General features: G+C 27.8%; 1 protein-coding gene across 1 annotated transcript; it reads right to left on the reverse strand.

The window, feature by feature from the left end:
- Positions 1 to 567: 567 nt before the first annotated feature.
- Positions 568 to 5,841, reverse strand: LOC145937442 (uncharacterized). Its single transcript, XM_083040460.1, has 5 exons — positions 5,787 to 5,841; positions 5,338 to 5,490; positions 4,903 to 5,037; positions 4,440 to 4,574; positions 568 to 2,748 (listed from the first exon to the last, which is right to left on the reverse strand). Exons 1-5 carry the CDS (start codon positions 5,839 to 5,841, stop codon positions 2,672 to 2,674), a joined length of 555 nt encoding a protein of 184 aa, XP_082896586.1. The 3' UTR covers positions 568 to 2,671.
- Between the last annotated feature and the right edge of the window lie 12,029 nt (positions 5,842 to 17,870).

Consider the following 17,870-nt stretch of genomic DNA (forward strand, 5'->3'; position numbering starts at 1 on the left):
TATAGTCGTTTTTCAAATCTCAAGAGCGTATTAGGTTAAATACTCAAATTTTATGTCTTGACCCACACAGAAAAATGATATGTATTAGATATCTGCTAGATATCTTCAATGTCTACCAGGGATATCCACAGGATATACAGAAACAGCTATTAGATATGCTATGGATATCCAAATGTCCGCCATTCGAGATCTCATAAATATCTATAGGATATCTACATAAATATCCACTAAGTATCCATACAATATCCAATGAATATCTACATAAATATCCACTAGATATCTATACAATATCCAGTGGATATTTATGTAGATATCCATTACATGTATACTGGATATTCATTAAATCTCTGTGTGGATATCCATTTAATGTTCCATAAATATGCATAGAATATATAGGCCAATATCCACTGGACATCGACATCAATATTCAGACGATATTTATATAGATATCTACTGGATATATAATTGATATTTATTAGATTTTGGCATGGATATCCATACAATGTCCTATATATATTTTATAAAAGATATTGGTAATAATGTTTATTAAAATTAAACAGTTTTAAATATCTTTTAAAAAAGTTTTTATTTCTTTCAATGTAAAATGCATATGTATGTAATGCGTATCTCACATTCTCGTACAGAATGCGTATCTCACATTCTCTTGCTTCATTAATAAGCAGTACAAATAGAATTTAGATAAACTTAAACGCAAATAATTAATAATTAATATTTAATCTGTTTAGCTATTTGAAACATAATACGCGTACGGATCATAATATTCTAAGATTACAGAATTTATAAATTTATGTTTAAATATGTGTATTAACAGTAGTTTAAAGCAAAACATTATATACACAGGGTGTCACTTAAAGATCGCCACTAAATACTTATTGTTAGCGTTATTTTTTAATAAAGAATTAGTTGAAAAGTTCTAAGTAATTTTTATCTATAACACTCATTAAAAGAGTGGCATCTGGCAATGAGCACACATGATTAGCCGCACGATTTACGTGCATTAAGTTAAAGCTCGGCGCTGTTTGGCCGTATTGTACGCAATTAACTCCTTTATTAAGTATTATAGAAGAAAATTACTTACAACTTTTCGGCTAATTTTTTTCGTAAGAAATAACTATATGTACTTAGTGAGCGGCTTTAAGTGACACCTTGTATGTGTGTGTGTGTGTGTGTGTGTGTGTGTGTGTGTGTGTGTGTGTGTGTGTGTGACGTGCGCGCGTGTGTGTATGCTTTGTATCGCTTTTAGACTCAGTCTCTTAGGAATTTACAGACATACAGGAATTTAAAAAGTTTATATATCATTTCCTCACACACACACACACACACACACACACACACACACACACACACACACACACACACACACTCTCTCTCTCTCTCTCTCTCTCTCTCTCTCTCTCTCTCTCTCTCTCTCTCTCTCTTTCTGTCTCTTAATTCTACTTGTAATTAATTATAACGCAAAATATATATATATATATATATATATTGCTCCAAAAGTGCACGCATACATTATATATCATACAGCATACATATAATTACATACGCTTTAACTTAACAATTACGCTTCAACTTAATCATATTTATTTATACGCTTGTAAATAACCTTGAAAAAAATAATGCAAAAATTCATATTTTAAAAACATTGATGAGGGAACATCATCGTATGTAAAATAAATAAATCAAAACTTTTAGGAAATAAAAACGTAACAATATACGTATAGATATCTCACTATAAAACTGCATCTATATAAAACTACAACATTTAATTTTATAGTAAACAATGAAGTGAAAATTATCGAAATAAAGGAAATAGACAATAACAGTAATTGTATGGGTAAATAACTTCCATATTACAAATTACAATTTAGTTAGTTTGATCTAATTGGGTTGAGTCAAAATATTTAATATAACATCGTAAATTTACTATAAATCATTATTAGCAAAAGAAGCTTATTTAAAATTAATAAATATTGTATACATATTTAATAAAATGTTATTATTCAACCTTTGCAAGAGGATTTTGTGTTGATTTTTAAATATACCAATTATTCTTAATCATCTAAAATTAATCCCGTAGAATGTACAATAATACTTTTGCAGAGAAAACAAATTGATTAATTTCGTAAACAAAAAAATAGTATTTTTATACAATGTCTAGATACAATGTCTAGAGAGAGAGAGAGAGAGAGAAAGAGAGATAGAGAGAGAGAGAGAGAGAGAGAGAGAGAGAGAGAGAGAGAGAGAGAGAGAGAGAGAGAGAGAGAGAGAGAGAGAGAGAGAGAGAGAGAGAGAGAGAGAGAGAAAGAGAGTGTTATATTGAAAGGGGTTAATCAAATATATTTACTGTTATTATCTATTTCCTTTTCGACAATTTTCACTCTCCACTATAAAATTATATAACACTGGATAGTAACATTTTCTCTTAGGACCGCAAAACTAACGAATAATACTATGAAATGAACTAACGATGATCTTTATCATCCTTATCACAATTGTCATAATTGTATGTTTGCACATTCAGTTTTTCTGGGACGCTATATAAAACATACCATATCTTTCTTCAGATGAGACTTTTCCATTATTTCGAGCGGCGATGGCAGATACGTAAACAGTGGAAATCTCACGATGAGATAGTTCATGTACGACAATTGCACTAGACACATTTGACACAAATGACAGGCACATCCACGTCATATAAGCATTCATCAGTATGCTTCTGGCATCTTATTGCTGAAACAATGAAACAAACCATTCTTTTTAGTTTGGAGTTTAATGTCTCGAAAGAATGCGCAATCTTTGAAATGTGTATACAGAACCGTGTATATAGAATTAAGACCTATAAGACAGTAATAGATAGTTATTAATAAATATATTTAACGTAAACCCTAACCTGCGTTGAATTATTTTGCCGTCGTTTGTCATTCTCAAATCTGTGTTTTGCGTGTCGGAACCAATCTTTACATTTTTTGTATCACTGTGTAATTGAATAAAACAAACAATATTAGCAATATGCTAGAAACACATTGCAATACGTTACAATATATCAACATTAATACGGTAGTGTTATTTGAGAAAACTACTATAATTTTAGATTTATCTTAAGAAGTGTGTATTCAGTAAATATTTAATTACTATGCTCCTTACTTTCAGGAAAAAAACTATTATTTATATTTTTTAAACAAAGTTGCTAAATTAATATTATCGTTTCTTATTTTAATTAAACACATATTAAATTTTTTCTTAAAAAATTTTTAATTGAAAAGCACACATTCCATGTAGCACGCAACAATTTTTTTTATTAAGGGAGAAAATCGTCAAAAGAATAACAGCATTAATAAAAAAATTTATAATTTTTAATGCTGACATGCATATTAGAATTAAATGCAAATAATTCATTAATTGTAATTGAAAAACTACGAGAAACTGATGAATTTGAATTTTGATTATGTAAAAGTTAACCATGTGAAAACATATTCTGACAAATAATGTTTATACAGGGTGTCTACTTAAATTTTGTAAAAAAATTTCCTGAGAATTTCTTGATAAAAATAAAAATATAAAACAAAAAATAATTTATTATAAACGTCTCAAAAAATACTAATTTATTTAAATAAATTTATTAAATTATTATTTATCTAATTATTTATTAAATAAATAAGCAGATTAATTTATTTAAATATAATCTATTGAAAAATTGAACAAATTTCCATGAAATTTATAATTTATATAAAATATTGGTACTAAAAATAGATTGTCAATAAAAAAAAATCACAAAAAACTTTAATAAAAACTTCAATATTGCCAAGATATGTTAGACATATGTTTCTTAAATGCTAAATAAGAATAAAATTACTAAAAAGATTTTTTTTAAATTCCCTGAATTCCAATCAAATTCCATTCCCTGATTTTTCAAGATTGAACAAAGTTCCAGAAATTACCAGGTTTTTTCCCGGGAGTATACACCCTGTTATAACATCTTCTAACTTTCATAATAGTTAATTTTAATAAATTACTATTGCTGGGGTGCTTAAATGAATAAAATAAATAAAATTGTAAAAAATGTTTAAGAGAAATATACTGAGATAGTACTAGCAATATAAGTAAAAAAGTAATATCCTAGAAATACTTAATATTGCAGCAATAACAGCAATATTACAAACAATAAAAGAAGAATATTAGTAATAAATTCTCATCATCATCACTAATGAAAGAAATACAATGGCAATGTTAGTAACAGAATGTAGTAACAGAATGTGTTGTCTTGCCAAAAATGATAATCATTGTACATTTTTTAACAGTTCATCCCTCGTATTAAGTATCAAATATATATGAGGAATAAAATATACAATCAAGACAAAAATCAGAAAAACGCAAAACAATAATTTATAAATTAATTCATATGACATGAAAAACATATATACCTGACAAATCCTGATGCCCAACTCTTTGGAACGCACAACGTTGAGATCTTTTTTGGAGGGTTAAAACTGTATGGCAAATACCAATGCCAGAATAAAATGTAAGACACGGTAGTCTTTCCGACTGTTGAAATTGCACTGCAACAAAATATTCAAATTTATTTAGATATATATGTAACTCTGAAAATATATTCAACACTATAATATAGTATTTATTCAATCTAAAGCGATAATAGCTAATATGACATGAAAACAGCTAATGTGACTGACAAAAATTTTGAATGAGAAGTATCGCAAATCAAGAATATATGAATTTATTATAATATATATATGAAATTATTATCGTCCTTAGTTATAGATAAAGATAAAACAAAGGCAAACATATAAAGCAAAACTTTTATAATTAAAAAAGCAAGATTGCAAAAAAATATTTAATTATACTAAAAATAACTTATCAGAAACATACCTGACAAATTCCGATCCCAAATTCTTTGAAACGCACTAGATCGAGATCTTTTTTGGAAGGTTGAAACTACATGCCAAATACTGATGCCAGAATAAAATGGAAAACATTGTAGTTTTTCCGACTGTTGAAATTGCACTGCAACAAAATATTCAAATTTATTTAAATATATGCAACTCCAAAAATATATATATATATTCATCGCAAATATAGTATTTATTCAATCTAAAGCGACAGCATATATAACATGATAATAATAAGTTATTAGAATGAGAAGTGATGCAAGTCAAAAAGATATATAAGTTTATTATCATCCTTAGTTATATATTATAAAGATAAAATAAAGACAAACATATACAGCAAAATTTTTATAATTGAAAAACAAGATTGCAAAAAAAGATATTTAATTATACTAAAAATAACTTATGAGAAATATACCTGACAAATTCCGATGCCAAATTCTTTGAAACAAGGACCTATTAGAAGCACTAGTTCGAGATCTTTTTTGGAAGGTTGAAACTATATACCGGCAAATACCGATGCCATAATATAATGTAAGACTCGGTAGTCTTTCCGACTGTTGAAATTGCACTGCAACAAAATAATTTAGTTATATCAAATTAATTTAGATATATGTATATGCTACTGCTAAAATAAATATATGAAATATATTATTACGCACATTATTACGTGTATTACGTATCACGATTAGCCAACGTGGTCACAAAACGCAAAATAATTTTTGAGTATATCTTTATACAGAATAATCAAAAGGAAAAGAAAATATACTTACAGAACAAATTCGTGCACAAAAGGACACCCAAACCGATGCACAATATACAAATGTGTTGGATTTTTATGGATTTATCTTGATTCACACACGGTACATACGTCTCGCGTAACAATCACGTAACAATGGCCTCGTGCTACGTGCTTCCTCATTCTTTACCGGATACCGGATGCCGGCTTGACTCGGCAGCTCACGTGTCTCCGATTAGCTAATTGCGTGTCAGATCATATGCGCAGAACAACATCGCGCAGTTAAGGGCGCCATGAATTGGAAAGTGGCCAATTAATGACAAAGTAGCCGCGGCGCGCACAATCATCGGGATTTTCATGTTCAGGGATATATATGTACACACATGTATTGCAGTTACGCGCCTAAATACAAATAAGAGTGCTGCGGTTCTTTGGGTGAGTTTGCTCGCAAGATGAAAATTACGAAAGTGAGAGATTCACTAGATTTCGACGAATGAAATCGTAGATAATCTATTAGTGAATCGCTCACTTTGTAATTTTCACCTCGTGAGTAAACTCACCCAATAAAGAACCATAATTATAATAGGCACCAAGAAGATAAACGTATGCGTATTACGCACATAATACAAAATGTAAAATATCGAATAGTTAATAATAATATTAACTATACGTATATAAAAAAAATTCAAATATAACTATTTAGATTTTAATTTCTAATTAATAATGAATATATGCTTATTAAATATTTCTGGCAAACATTTTTACGAATAAGAAATGAATATGTAGATAACACGTGGATCTCTAATAAATATCTTTCGTAGCTATTTGGTGGACATGGATATTATGTAGATAACATGTAAATATCTAATGAATATCCTCGTCAGATATTCAGTAGACGTGGATATGTGGACAATAATCGGATATCCACTAGATATCCTTGTTATATTTTTAGTGGACGTAGATATGTAGAGAATATGTGGATGTCCAATAGATATCCTTGTTAGATTTTTAGTGGACGTAGATATATGGAGAATATGTGGATATCCACTAGATATTCTTGTCAGATATTCAGTGGACGTGGATATGTGGACAATAATTGGATATCCACTAAATATCCTTGTCAGATATTCAGTGGACGTGGATATGTGGACAATAATCGGATATCCACGAGATATCCTTGTTAGATTTTTAGTGGACGTAGATATGTGGAGAATATGTGGATATCCACTAGATATCCTTGTTAGATTTTTAATGGACGTAGATATGTGGAGAATATGTTGATATCCACTAGATATTCTTGTCAGATATTCAGTGGACGTGGATATGTGGACAATAATCGGATATCCACTAGATATCCTTGTTAGATTTTTAATGGACGTAGATATGTGGAGAATATGTGGATATCCACTAGATATTCTTGTCAGATATTCAGTGGACGTGGATATGTGGACAATAATCGGATATCCACTAAATATCCTTGTTAGATTTTTAATGGACATGGATATGTGGACAATAAGTGGATATCTACTAGATATCTTTGTTAGATATTTAGTGGACGTGAATATGTGGACATTATATGATATCTAATGGATATCTAGTGGATATTTTTAATAAATTTTTAGTTAACATGGATGTGTGGATAATATGTGGATATCCACTAGATATCCCAGCTGGTTATACGGGAGATATAGATATTTTTGATATCTAATAGATATCTATTGATTATCCATAATAGATATGGACATTATATGGATATGTCGATATCCAGTAGATATCGATTAGATATGTAGCTCTGTGTGGGGAGTTACAGACGGTTCAATAGTTACATGTTGAATATAATCCACACTAAAAAATACAAATCACATTTTCGTTTAAATGTTATATTATGAAAATTGTGCGGTAAACTTGATTTACTTATATGTATACATATACAGATATACTTACATTGTTAAAATTACAATTTCGTTAATATGAAAAAAAAAGATAAAATTGTGTAACAGACGGCTTTTATTTAACTGTAAAAGTAAACTGAAATAAAAACGATCTTACAAACTCAGGTCATAAACACTGAGAAGCTTGTCATAGGGCTCTGAAATTCTGGGCTTATAAGAATTCTCAGGTAAAAACGATTAGGATATAATATCTGTTACAATGAAAAAAGTTTCTGCTGTTCACAAGAAAAAGAAAAAGTTACGGTTACATTATACAAAGCAACAATGAGTTACTTTATCAGAAATACTGCACAATTTAAAAAATACTATAAAGAAAATGAGATTTGTATAATATTGAGACTATATTTAATATTATATTGTATATTATGTAATTCATGCTGTATGTTCTTCCTACAGAGGTCCAAAGAAATCGACGCGTTACTTGATCTCGAGCAAGTGACGACGCTTGATTTATTAAAAATATATAAAAATTTAACTTTATCGTTTCTTCATAAAATAGAAAATATTTGCATTTTCGAGATAAAATAAAGTAGCATAATTTCAAAAAATTTATTAAGTATATTTTTTGGTGAAAAATAATTATATTTCCTTATTTTATTTATATTTATGTAGAAAAATGTTTCAATTTATTTAAAGAAAAATTAAGTCAAAAAGATCGATTTTTATCCGATTTGACGTAGAACCATTAATAGAAAAATTAATTTAATTAGTTAGTTTATTTATTGATTTCTTTAACCAGTCACAAAATTTCATTTCCATACATACATGTAGTATATTACAGACATCTTGCACATGACATATTAACAGAACAAATAACTTTATTTGATAGACTATCTTTGATAAACGAATTTTTATCAAATAATTATAGTAAGAACAGAAACAAAAACAGCTATTACAACATAATACAACATAGTTTAATTAGAAATATACACGTGACCTCGTGCTGTCGATGTACATCTATGTTTTCTATATTCTAAATAAAATAAAATTGAATTTAAATAAAATAAACAAAACCAAACAAAGTGAACTAAATAAACTAAACTAAACTTAATGTTAACTCAAGTAGCTTTTTAGATCAGAACAAAATCATACAACACTTAAACACTTAATAAGTACTTAAAATTTAAGAAAAACTTAAAGAAAAATATAACGAATAAAAATTAATAATATTAATAAGATTTAATAAATTAATGAAACTTAGAACTTTGAAGTTATTTACGAAATTTAAACAGAATTATTTAGGAAAATTAAGAAAAATAAACTAAAAAATATTGAGATTGCTAGCGCTACTTACAACATATTAATTTACACGATCTTTTATCTTTATACTCAAATTTCTGTTCTATCATTTGTTTCATTATTCTTCTACTCTATTACTCTCCTATCTCTCTCCCTCCCACTTTGACTCATCTCATTTTCTCATCTAGTGTTCCCCTTGACCCTCCATTCCTAATATCTACATCATCTTCTCCTGGATTTGCCTGCCGAAAGAGATTTCCATTCGTTGCATTTCTTCAGTATATGCACGATTCGATCCTCCATTCGCATTGCCTGCATTTCTTTTTTTCTCGTTCTCCTAGTATTTATCCTCTCTGACTTCATTTTCTATTCGAAATCTAGCTATTCTTGCCCATTTTTCTTCCTTCCGGCCTTTCATAAAATATTTCGGTAATTCCGTTGTCCATATCTTTTTCTACCATTTATTGTACTTCGATTCTTTTATTTTTTTCTCCATTTCTTCTCTTCAGACTTCTTTTTCTTTTTCTTCTAACATTTTCCATTTCTCCTTCATTAGTATTCTCTTTCTTAAGTATTTTGATTCTGTATTCTTTCCGCTCCGACAAATTCTTTTTTTTCTTAGCTCTCTCTTTTATCTATTCCCAGCATGCCTTGCTAGTCCGCTCCCTTTACTTTTTCCAGCTTCTCTTCGTATCTCCATACTTTTCTCAGACCTCGTAGTCTTAAGTCTTTTCTCTTGAATTCTTCTTTTATATATCCAGGTGCCGACCAATTTGCTCCCACTAGCCATCTTAAAAAATTTTCTTGCATGCTTTCTATTTTCTTCCAGTTGTTTCAAGCCCATATCTCCACTCCTTATCCCATTACTGTCCAAACCAACGCCAAACATCCATATTCTTTTCTTTCAATCTCGTCCAAATCTATTTTTTCCAATTCTCCAAACTTCTCTTATCGCCATGCTCGCTTTCCTGATTCTTTCTTGCTTCTGTCTACCTTGACCACCGTTCTTTTGCAACCAGAATCTCAGATATTTGAACAATTTTACTTCTTCTATTTCTTTTTCTTCCCATCTCCATTTCTGTTTTCTTTCTCTTCTACCTTTTTTCTTAAATCTCATAACTTTCGATTTCTCTGCATTTAAAACTAGATCTTTTTCATGTAAGTATTTCTTAAGTTCCGCTATATTATTAGTTTTATTCCATTTTCTTCTTCCGCTATCAAGACTATATCATCCGCATATGCTAGGGAGAATATTCTCTCACCTTTCAATCTGACTCCATTTTTTCCTCTTCTTTTCATTCTTTCTTCCAGATCCGCAATCAGAATATTGAACAATAGCAGGCTTAAAGGCAGCCCTGTCTCACCCCTTTTGCAGTCCAAAAGTCTTCTCCCTCTGGATCTTCTATCTTCATTCTGCTTCTCGATTCTGTATACATTTTCTTAACTCTTTCTGTCAGTTCATCCTTCACTTCTTTTTTTCTCATTGTTTTTTATAGTACTTCTTTATTCACTGAGTTGAAAGTTGCTTTTAGATCAATGAAAAAAGCCACTAGTTTTCTTCCTTTTTCGCTTACTTGTTTGTTTACCAGATAATTTAGCCTGTACAAGTTGTCTATTGTACCCATTTCCTTTCCTAAAACGAACTTGATTTTCTGCGAGCAGCTTTTTGCTTAGAGAAATTAATTTAGTAGATTATTAAGTATATATTAAAAAATAAATTAATTTGAATAAAGAAACTTTGTAACATGGTAAATTAAAATTTCTCTATTAAATCGATTTTTTAATATCTTTATAATATGTTTAATATTAATGTGTGTATGTAATGAAAAATTTATATGTACTAAAAATATTTTGTACCTTAAAAATATATTGTTCAAAGTTCATTACTGATATTGTGGTGTTGACCAATATAATATTTTATAATTTTCTATCTTAATTCTAGATATCCTTGTGTGAGAAAAAGATATAACACAGAACAACAGAAAAAAATATTTGTCCATTTAGATTTTGAAAAACAAATAACAGCAAGTTTAATGTTTATACAAATTCTACAGAATTATGTGCTTCTGATGTCCGATAATAAGTTAACGAAGAAGAAAAAAAATAAATTGGAATATCTTCTGCGTACTATAGCTGAAGATTCATTAACGTATTACTCTGTTTTGATTGAGCTAAAGAGAATTATTTCTGCACAATTACAATGGTAAGAAGCAATAAACTTTATTGTTATTAACATTATATAATTTAATGTAATCATACAGTTAATATAAATATTTTTTAGCCAACTCGATTCCAATTTGATAAGTGAATATAATTTTCGCTTACTTTACAACTGTTTAAAAGAATATCGGTTTACATACAAGCTTATCAAATTTTTAAATATGCCAAAAGAAAAACAACTTTTAGAAAAGCTGCTTATTATTGTGGCACAATATTTTCAACCGCATATATCTTATTCGATCTTGAGTACATGGTTCGATGATATTGCTAAAAAAATACTACGGCGCATTAAAAATGAATATCCTTCCCATTCAATATTCTCGACGTCCTTTGAGCAATTTTCTTTTTGGAGAGACAACAATATTTATGACAATTTCTGGAATCCAACAGAAGTAGAGCAAATTATGCCTATACTGGAAAAGTTTATATTTTCTGATTTAAAGATTCAGAAATTATTGATAACATTAGATTTAATGAAATACAAATATATAAATTACGTAAGTTATTTTTATTAAATTATATAAAATATTATAATTATAGATTATTATGCACTGGGCGAGAACATTATTATTTTATATTTTATAAATGTTGGATATAATTTTTCTAATTTAATTTATAACATTACAGATTTCAGAAATTTTACAGTGGTATCTTTCATCTATTTCATTTCATAGTGTAGCCAGAAGACTCGGCATACACTGCACTGTAACAGCAGATTATTTTCCAAGTGGTATTAGAATCTTTTTGAATCCGAATTAGTAAGTATAATTTTAGTTTTAAAACTTTCAATTTTTTTGGATTTAATTTTTCTATATTTACATTTTTCCATATGCACTTTCTCGTATTTATATACAATATATGCACACACACACACACACACACACACACACACACACACACACACACACACACACACACACACACACACACACACACACACACACGCACGCACGCACGCACACGCACACGCACACGCACACGCTCACGCTCACGCACACGCACACGCACGCAGAAAGATAATAAAAATTTTTCTTTTAGTTATAAGATCAAAGTTATTTATTCAATAAAAGACTATATCTTTTTCAAAAATCAGTATTTTCTTTTTTTTTTTACACATTAACATATTTACATATTTAACTAACAATAAGCTCTATAAAAAATTAATAGTTGTTTATATGTATATTTTATAATATATTTTGACATGTTGACATATTTCATAATTTTATATTTACATAAAGTTTTTAATTTATATTACTATATAATTTATACACTTTTTAAAGAATTTATTTTAATAAATTTTAGATATCAATAATTGTAATATATTGATTTTTATCAAAAAAATATATGCAATTGTATGAACATGTGTCTATATTAAAGGAAATTAGCAATTTTACATTTTAAAGGGAAAATTGCATTTATATGTATAAGAATTTGTGATCATATTAATCGAGTCTATGTATTATTTTTTCAAAAATATTTAGCACATTTTATTAAAATTTTATAAATTTTATCTTAATGATAAACATTTAATAACATTTTTTGGTAACTTTATATTGTCAAGTACAAAATGACAAAATAAATTTATACGCAAAATTATAAGTGTAATTTATTTGGAAAAAAGTCAAATTTTTAAAAGAATGTTAGGCAACTTTTTTATTTTTAACAGAAAATATTTTTTACTGTCAAATCTTCGATAATTTTTAAAAGTGTAATTCATTGCTCAATTGTCACAGATTAACACATGATATTTTTAAACAGTTTATTGCAAGTGTTACAAAAATCATGAATTGATAACAATAAACACTCTTTATATTTGTATTTATTTGAATGTATATTTTTTTATTATTTTCAGTAATGCAGAAAATTTTAAAAATACAGAATATTTATTTATGCAGTACCAATCCCATTATCTTTATCCATCTAACATTACCAGAGGGAGATATGACGATGACAAACAATTTGGTTCATCGAATAATGTATGAATTGAGATTTATATGTATACCAGCTTTTAAGCCCGCGCTACGCGCGGAAATATTTCAAAATTATAATTTTTTCTTTTTGCAATAGACGGAAAAAATGTGTTATGCGATCTTGTAAATGATATATTGAGTTAATAAGTCAATATATTTTATAAGCAAGAGAGAAATAAATATAATAAGCTGTTTCTGTAACCAAAATTTTATTTACATATCTGCTTCTTTTTATAGATAAGAAGAATATTAATACAAGATATGCTGTCTGATTTCCGTCAAAAACTGCAAGCTTTAAATATACATTGCGTGTGGAAGTTTCATATTACAAATTTTCTAGATCAATGTTTATTGAAACGAATTAAAAATATAAATATTGAAACTGAATACAGAAAAATTACAAGAACAATAACGGTAAGTTATTACACATTATAATTTATTTTATTATTTATATATACTTAGTAATATAAAAAAAATTTATTTTAATTATAATTTTCTACACACTCACAGATTAGATCTGACATAATAAGAACGCATTCAAGAAGAAGAACAGAAAGAATTAAGTTTGCAGTTGGAATGATTGTAACACATTTTTGCGAGTCCAATTATGGTGATGAAATAAATGATGAATATGGTGTAATAGTTGGATGGCATTTGCAATGTAATCATATTTTCAAAAAAATATTGGAAAAAACTTTTATGTTTCCATATTTACGACATAATTACTATTTTGACATTTGCCAATGTAAAAACATTCCATATAATTTGTCTCAACCGCATTACATAATTCTTTCTAATAATAATAAAATATGTTTTGTGCGACAAGGTATGTAAATATTAATGACATTTTTATAAACCACGTATGTTTTATGATTTTTCATCTGAACAATTGTAAACAATATTATGTTTTATTTTAGATCTTATATCAATATCTCCAAAATTTTTATCTCCAAAATTTATCAATAATCTAGAGATAGGACGATTCTTCTCTAGATTTGAAGGTACTTATTACGTACCAAATAAAAGCCTAACAAACCGATATCCAGAGGACACCGCTGCACTTCTTGAACAGTTCTCAAATCAATAGTTTATATTTCATTGTAAACTGTACTATTCAAAATATAATAAAATTATAATAATTACTATATATAAAATTTATTATATTTTTGAAATAATATTTTTAACATTTGTTAAAAATAAAAGATTTTATAGTGTTTTCTAAAGATCACAGAATTAAAAATGACAATAATAAGATCGCAATATAAAAAATTAAGTTCAAAATATATAATAAAAAATTATAAAATATTTAAAACATAGAATTATATCGAATCATATGCCATTAAGTTTTTTTAAAGATTTGTTAACAACATCTTGACATCAGTGAATTTTCTTGAGCTTTTACTACATCTTTCAAAATGTCGTAAATAATATATGTATATATATATATATATATATTGTAGAGTTGATTAAATTTATATTTTGAAAAATGTGTGTATAACTTATTAATGAGCAGATAAAAATTAAATATATATAATGCAATATTTTGCAAAGATCATTGTAAATTGAATAATTTTGATATTATATAAATAGAAGGAATTTGGAAAATTATTTCTCATAAATAAAGATTGTTATATAGACATACTCATATTCTATGATTTTACTTTCAGCTTGAAATTAAGAATATATTAAAATGTAGTATAATAAAATTAATTAATAAAAAATCAAAGTTTGCACTTAAAAAAATGCATTATTGCATAACTTTTCAAGCGATTATAATTAAAATTCAATATTTAAAGAAGAACTTCATATGTAAAATATTGCGACGTACAAATGTAGAAGTTTGTAAAGTTTTTTATATCAAGATGAAAGAGAAATTATAGAAAGAAAAAATTTAGAAAGAAAGAAAATTGGAACAAATTGAAGGTGTTATATTTATAAAATTAAAATTATTGTCTACTGCCGATCTCAAGTAACGAAAATTTACATAACTTTTGAAAAGTTGTCGATTGCGTGATATTCTACTCAAACTTTTGATAAGGAAAGATATGTACGATATAATCAAAACGAACATTGGACGAAACAAAACTATAAAGTTATAATTGTCAAAAACAGTTAAAAGCGATTGTTTAGAAAGTTTTTTTTTCCAAGAGTTTATCTTTCGTGCTTTTCATTATTCATGACCATAAAACAGTAAAATCTTCGTTCTTTTGTCTTTATTTGTCAATCAAACTATTTAAAACAGTTGTAATTGAAAGTACAGTGTATCAACAATCTGAACCACATAAAATATAATATAATGTTTGCAAATGCATCAAGACATTAAAATGGAGGTTAAAATATAATCTTTATGCGCTTACATTCGTATACATAAATACATATATTTATATCTCGGTTATACATAAATATATATAAATAAACGAGATTAATAATACAAAAGGAGTAAATAATATTAAGTCATGTGCGTTCTTGCGTGTTTGTGTGTGTGTGTGTGTTTGTATTTGTATAATATAAACATAACATAAATATGTATATATATATATATATATATACATATTTATGTTATGTTTATATTATATATATATATATACATAATACATATATATAACATATCCAATTATGTTATATATTATTATTTAATTATACGTGTATGTTATATGTGTGTTTATTATTATGTGTGTATTAGATACCTATTAATTACTATATAAATTAAATCTATCTCGAAAACCCCGAAAAGACTCTAAAAGATCCCATAAAGGGTAAGAAATATGAGAAAAAGGTGAGAAATAGAAGAAAAATGTCAACTCTGAATTTTTTCTATTTACTTAAAAATTCAGATTTTCTTTTCGCGATACTATTGATTGTGTATAATTGAAATACGATACGAAAAAGACGTCTTGTAAATATGCAAAATATCGAAAAGTCATTATATAAATCATTATATGAAAATAAAGAAAATTATTAATACAAAGAGAGAAAAAAAAATAATGACGAACAAAAAAGAAAAATTTTAAATTATTTTCTAATGTCAATTTTAGTTAAGGAGAATTTATAAAATTTCTTTAAAGTTATGATTCGATTGCGCGAAATTTAGATTTCCAAATACGTGAGTGCTTCAAAAAGTAACAGAAAATTAAATATTTTGAGATATATAATTCATTTAAACATACAAATGATATGTTATTTTTCTATATAATAACCCCTTTTTTGAATACACTTCACACATCGTTGCACCAACTTTTATTCCATTGGAAAAAAATGCTTTTGATTGTGCTTTCAGCTAGGAATGAACCGTTTCCTTAACCTCATTACCATTCCCAAATCTTCGTCTTTTCAAATCGTCTTTCAAAAGACCAAAAGTCTAAAATTATATGATATATGAAAAAATCAGGACCGTATAGAGAATGCTGTAAGATCAAAGAAGCGATGCATTTCCGGCTTAAGGCTATAGCACACACTTTCCTTAACCGTAATGTAAGGATTCGACCAACCGCGTTGCTTGATTCGCGTGACGTACAATCGAATCAAACTACGCGATTGGTCGAATCCTTACGTTATACGGTTAAGTTTACGGTTATGGAAAAAGTGTGCGAAGGCGAAGGCTTTAAGGCACAATCGAAAACACACACACACACACACACAGAGTAAAATAGTTTGGAATCCTTGTGTCTCGAGGGCGAGAGCATTTATGATTTTTCCAGGCTTCACATAAAAGGCAGTGTTCGTAGCAGACGCATCACTGCGCCAATAAAGTAAACTTTGTGCGCTCTCAGTCGTATACATATAAGTATATAAATAAAATTAGTGATACGAAATCACAGTAAATAGTATCCGAACTCTTTTGTGCAGTGTTAAAATTTTTCCAATGGCTGAGATAACATCCTTGCCTGCCGAAGTGATGACTATCATTTTGGAGTTCACCGACATCAGCATTAAGGATGTCGTGAGTGTTACTTCCACGTGTAAAAGATTCCAGCATAAACTATCGAACTTTAACAAATTTTGGGAGAAGAAATTTTACCAGAGGTATTTTTCTATTTAAAAGAATTTATATGTTATTTCGTCATTTTTAATTTACAAGATTTTAATTTTTTTATAAATTACTTATGTTAAAAGTTCTTTTTATATCAATAATAATTTTTACTCAACAAAACATCTCTGCAAAAACTAATAGTTAAAAAAATAAAATTAAGGTTATTATTTGTTGTTATTAATTGTATTATTGCATATCAAACTTGCTTCTGATATTATAATTTAATACAATTGTAATAAAGGTTTGAAATTTTTATAAAAGATTGTTAAAATAAAGGCTCTAGTAAAGTCGAAATCTTATTAAACGCATATAAAGATACAACGAGTCATGACAAGTTACGTCGATCAATTCCAAGCTACGCATTGTTTCATACAGATAACTCGCTATTGCTAGTAGCTCATGACTCATTTTTATCATAGATTAGAATTTTACTTTTGCTTTGTCTAACAAGGGGAGGTCGCGGTTGACTCTTCACCGATTTTGATCTCCTTTGGTATGGTGAATCTACATCGAAAAAAAGTTGCTCCGTGTTCGAGCTTTTCGTCCAATGCGCCTTGTAAAAAAAATTTTTTTTTTCCCGAAGTTTAGAGAAATTGTCAGGTTCGTTACGAGGCCTAAAGAAAGACACACTTTTGATCGGTGCCGCTAGTGCAGCGGCAGAACACAAGAATAGTAATCCCGGGATCCCAGGTTCAGAACTTTGGGCTGTCATAATTTTTTTTTTTTTTTTTTAATAACGTATTATTTATTATGATAAATAAATATTCGGCATATTTTTATCGTTAGTTATGCATATATCTC

This window comes from Prenolepis imparis, unplaced genomic scaffold (genome assembly GCF_030444845.1).
Source record: "Prenolepis imparis isolate NDT839.2.m4 unplaced genomic scaffold, iyPreImpa1.0 SCAF_6, whole genome shotgun sequence".
In the NCBI taxonomy this organism is placed as follows: Eukaryota; Metazoa; Arthropoda; class Insecta; order Hymenoptera; family Formicidae; genus Prenolepis; species Prenolepis imparis.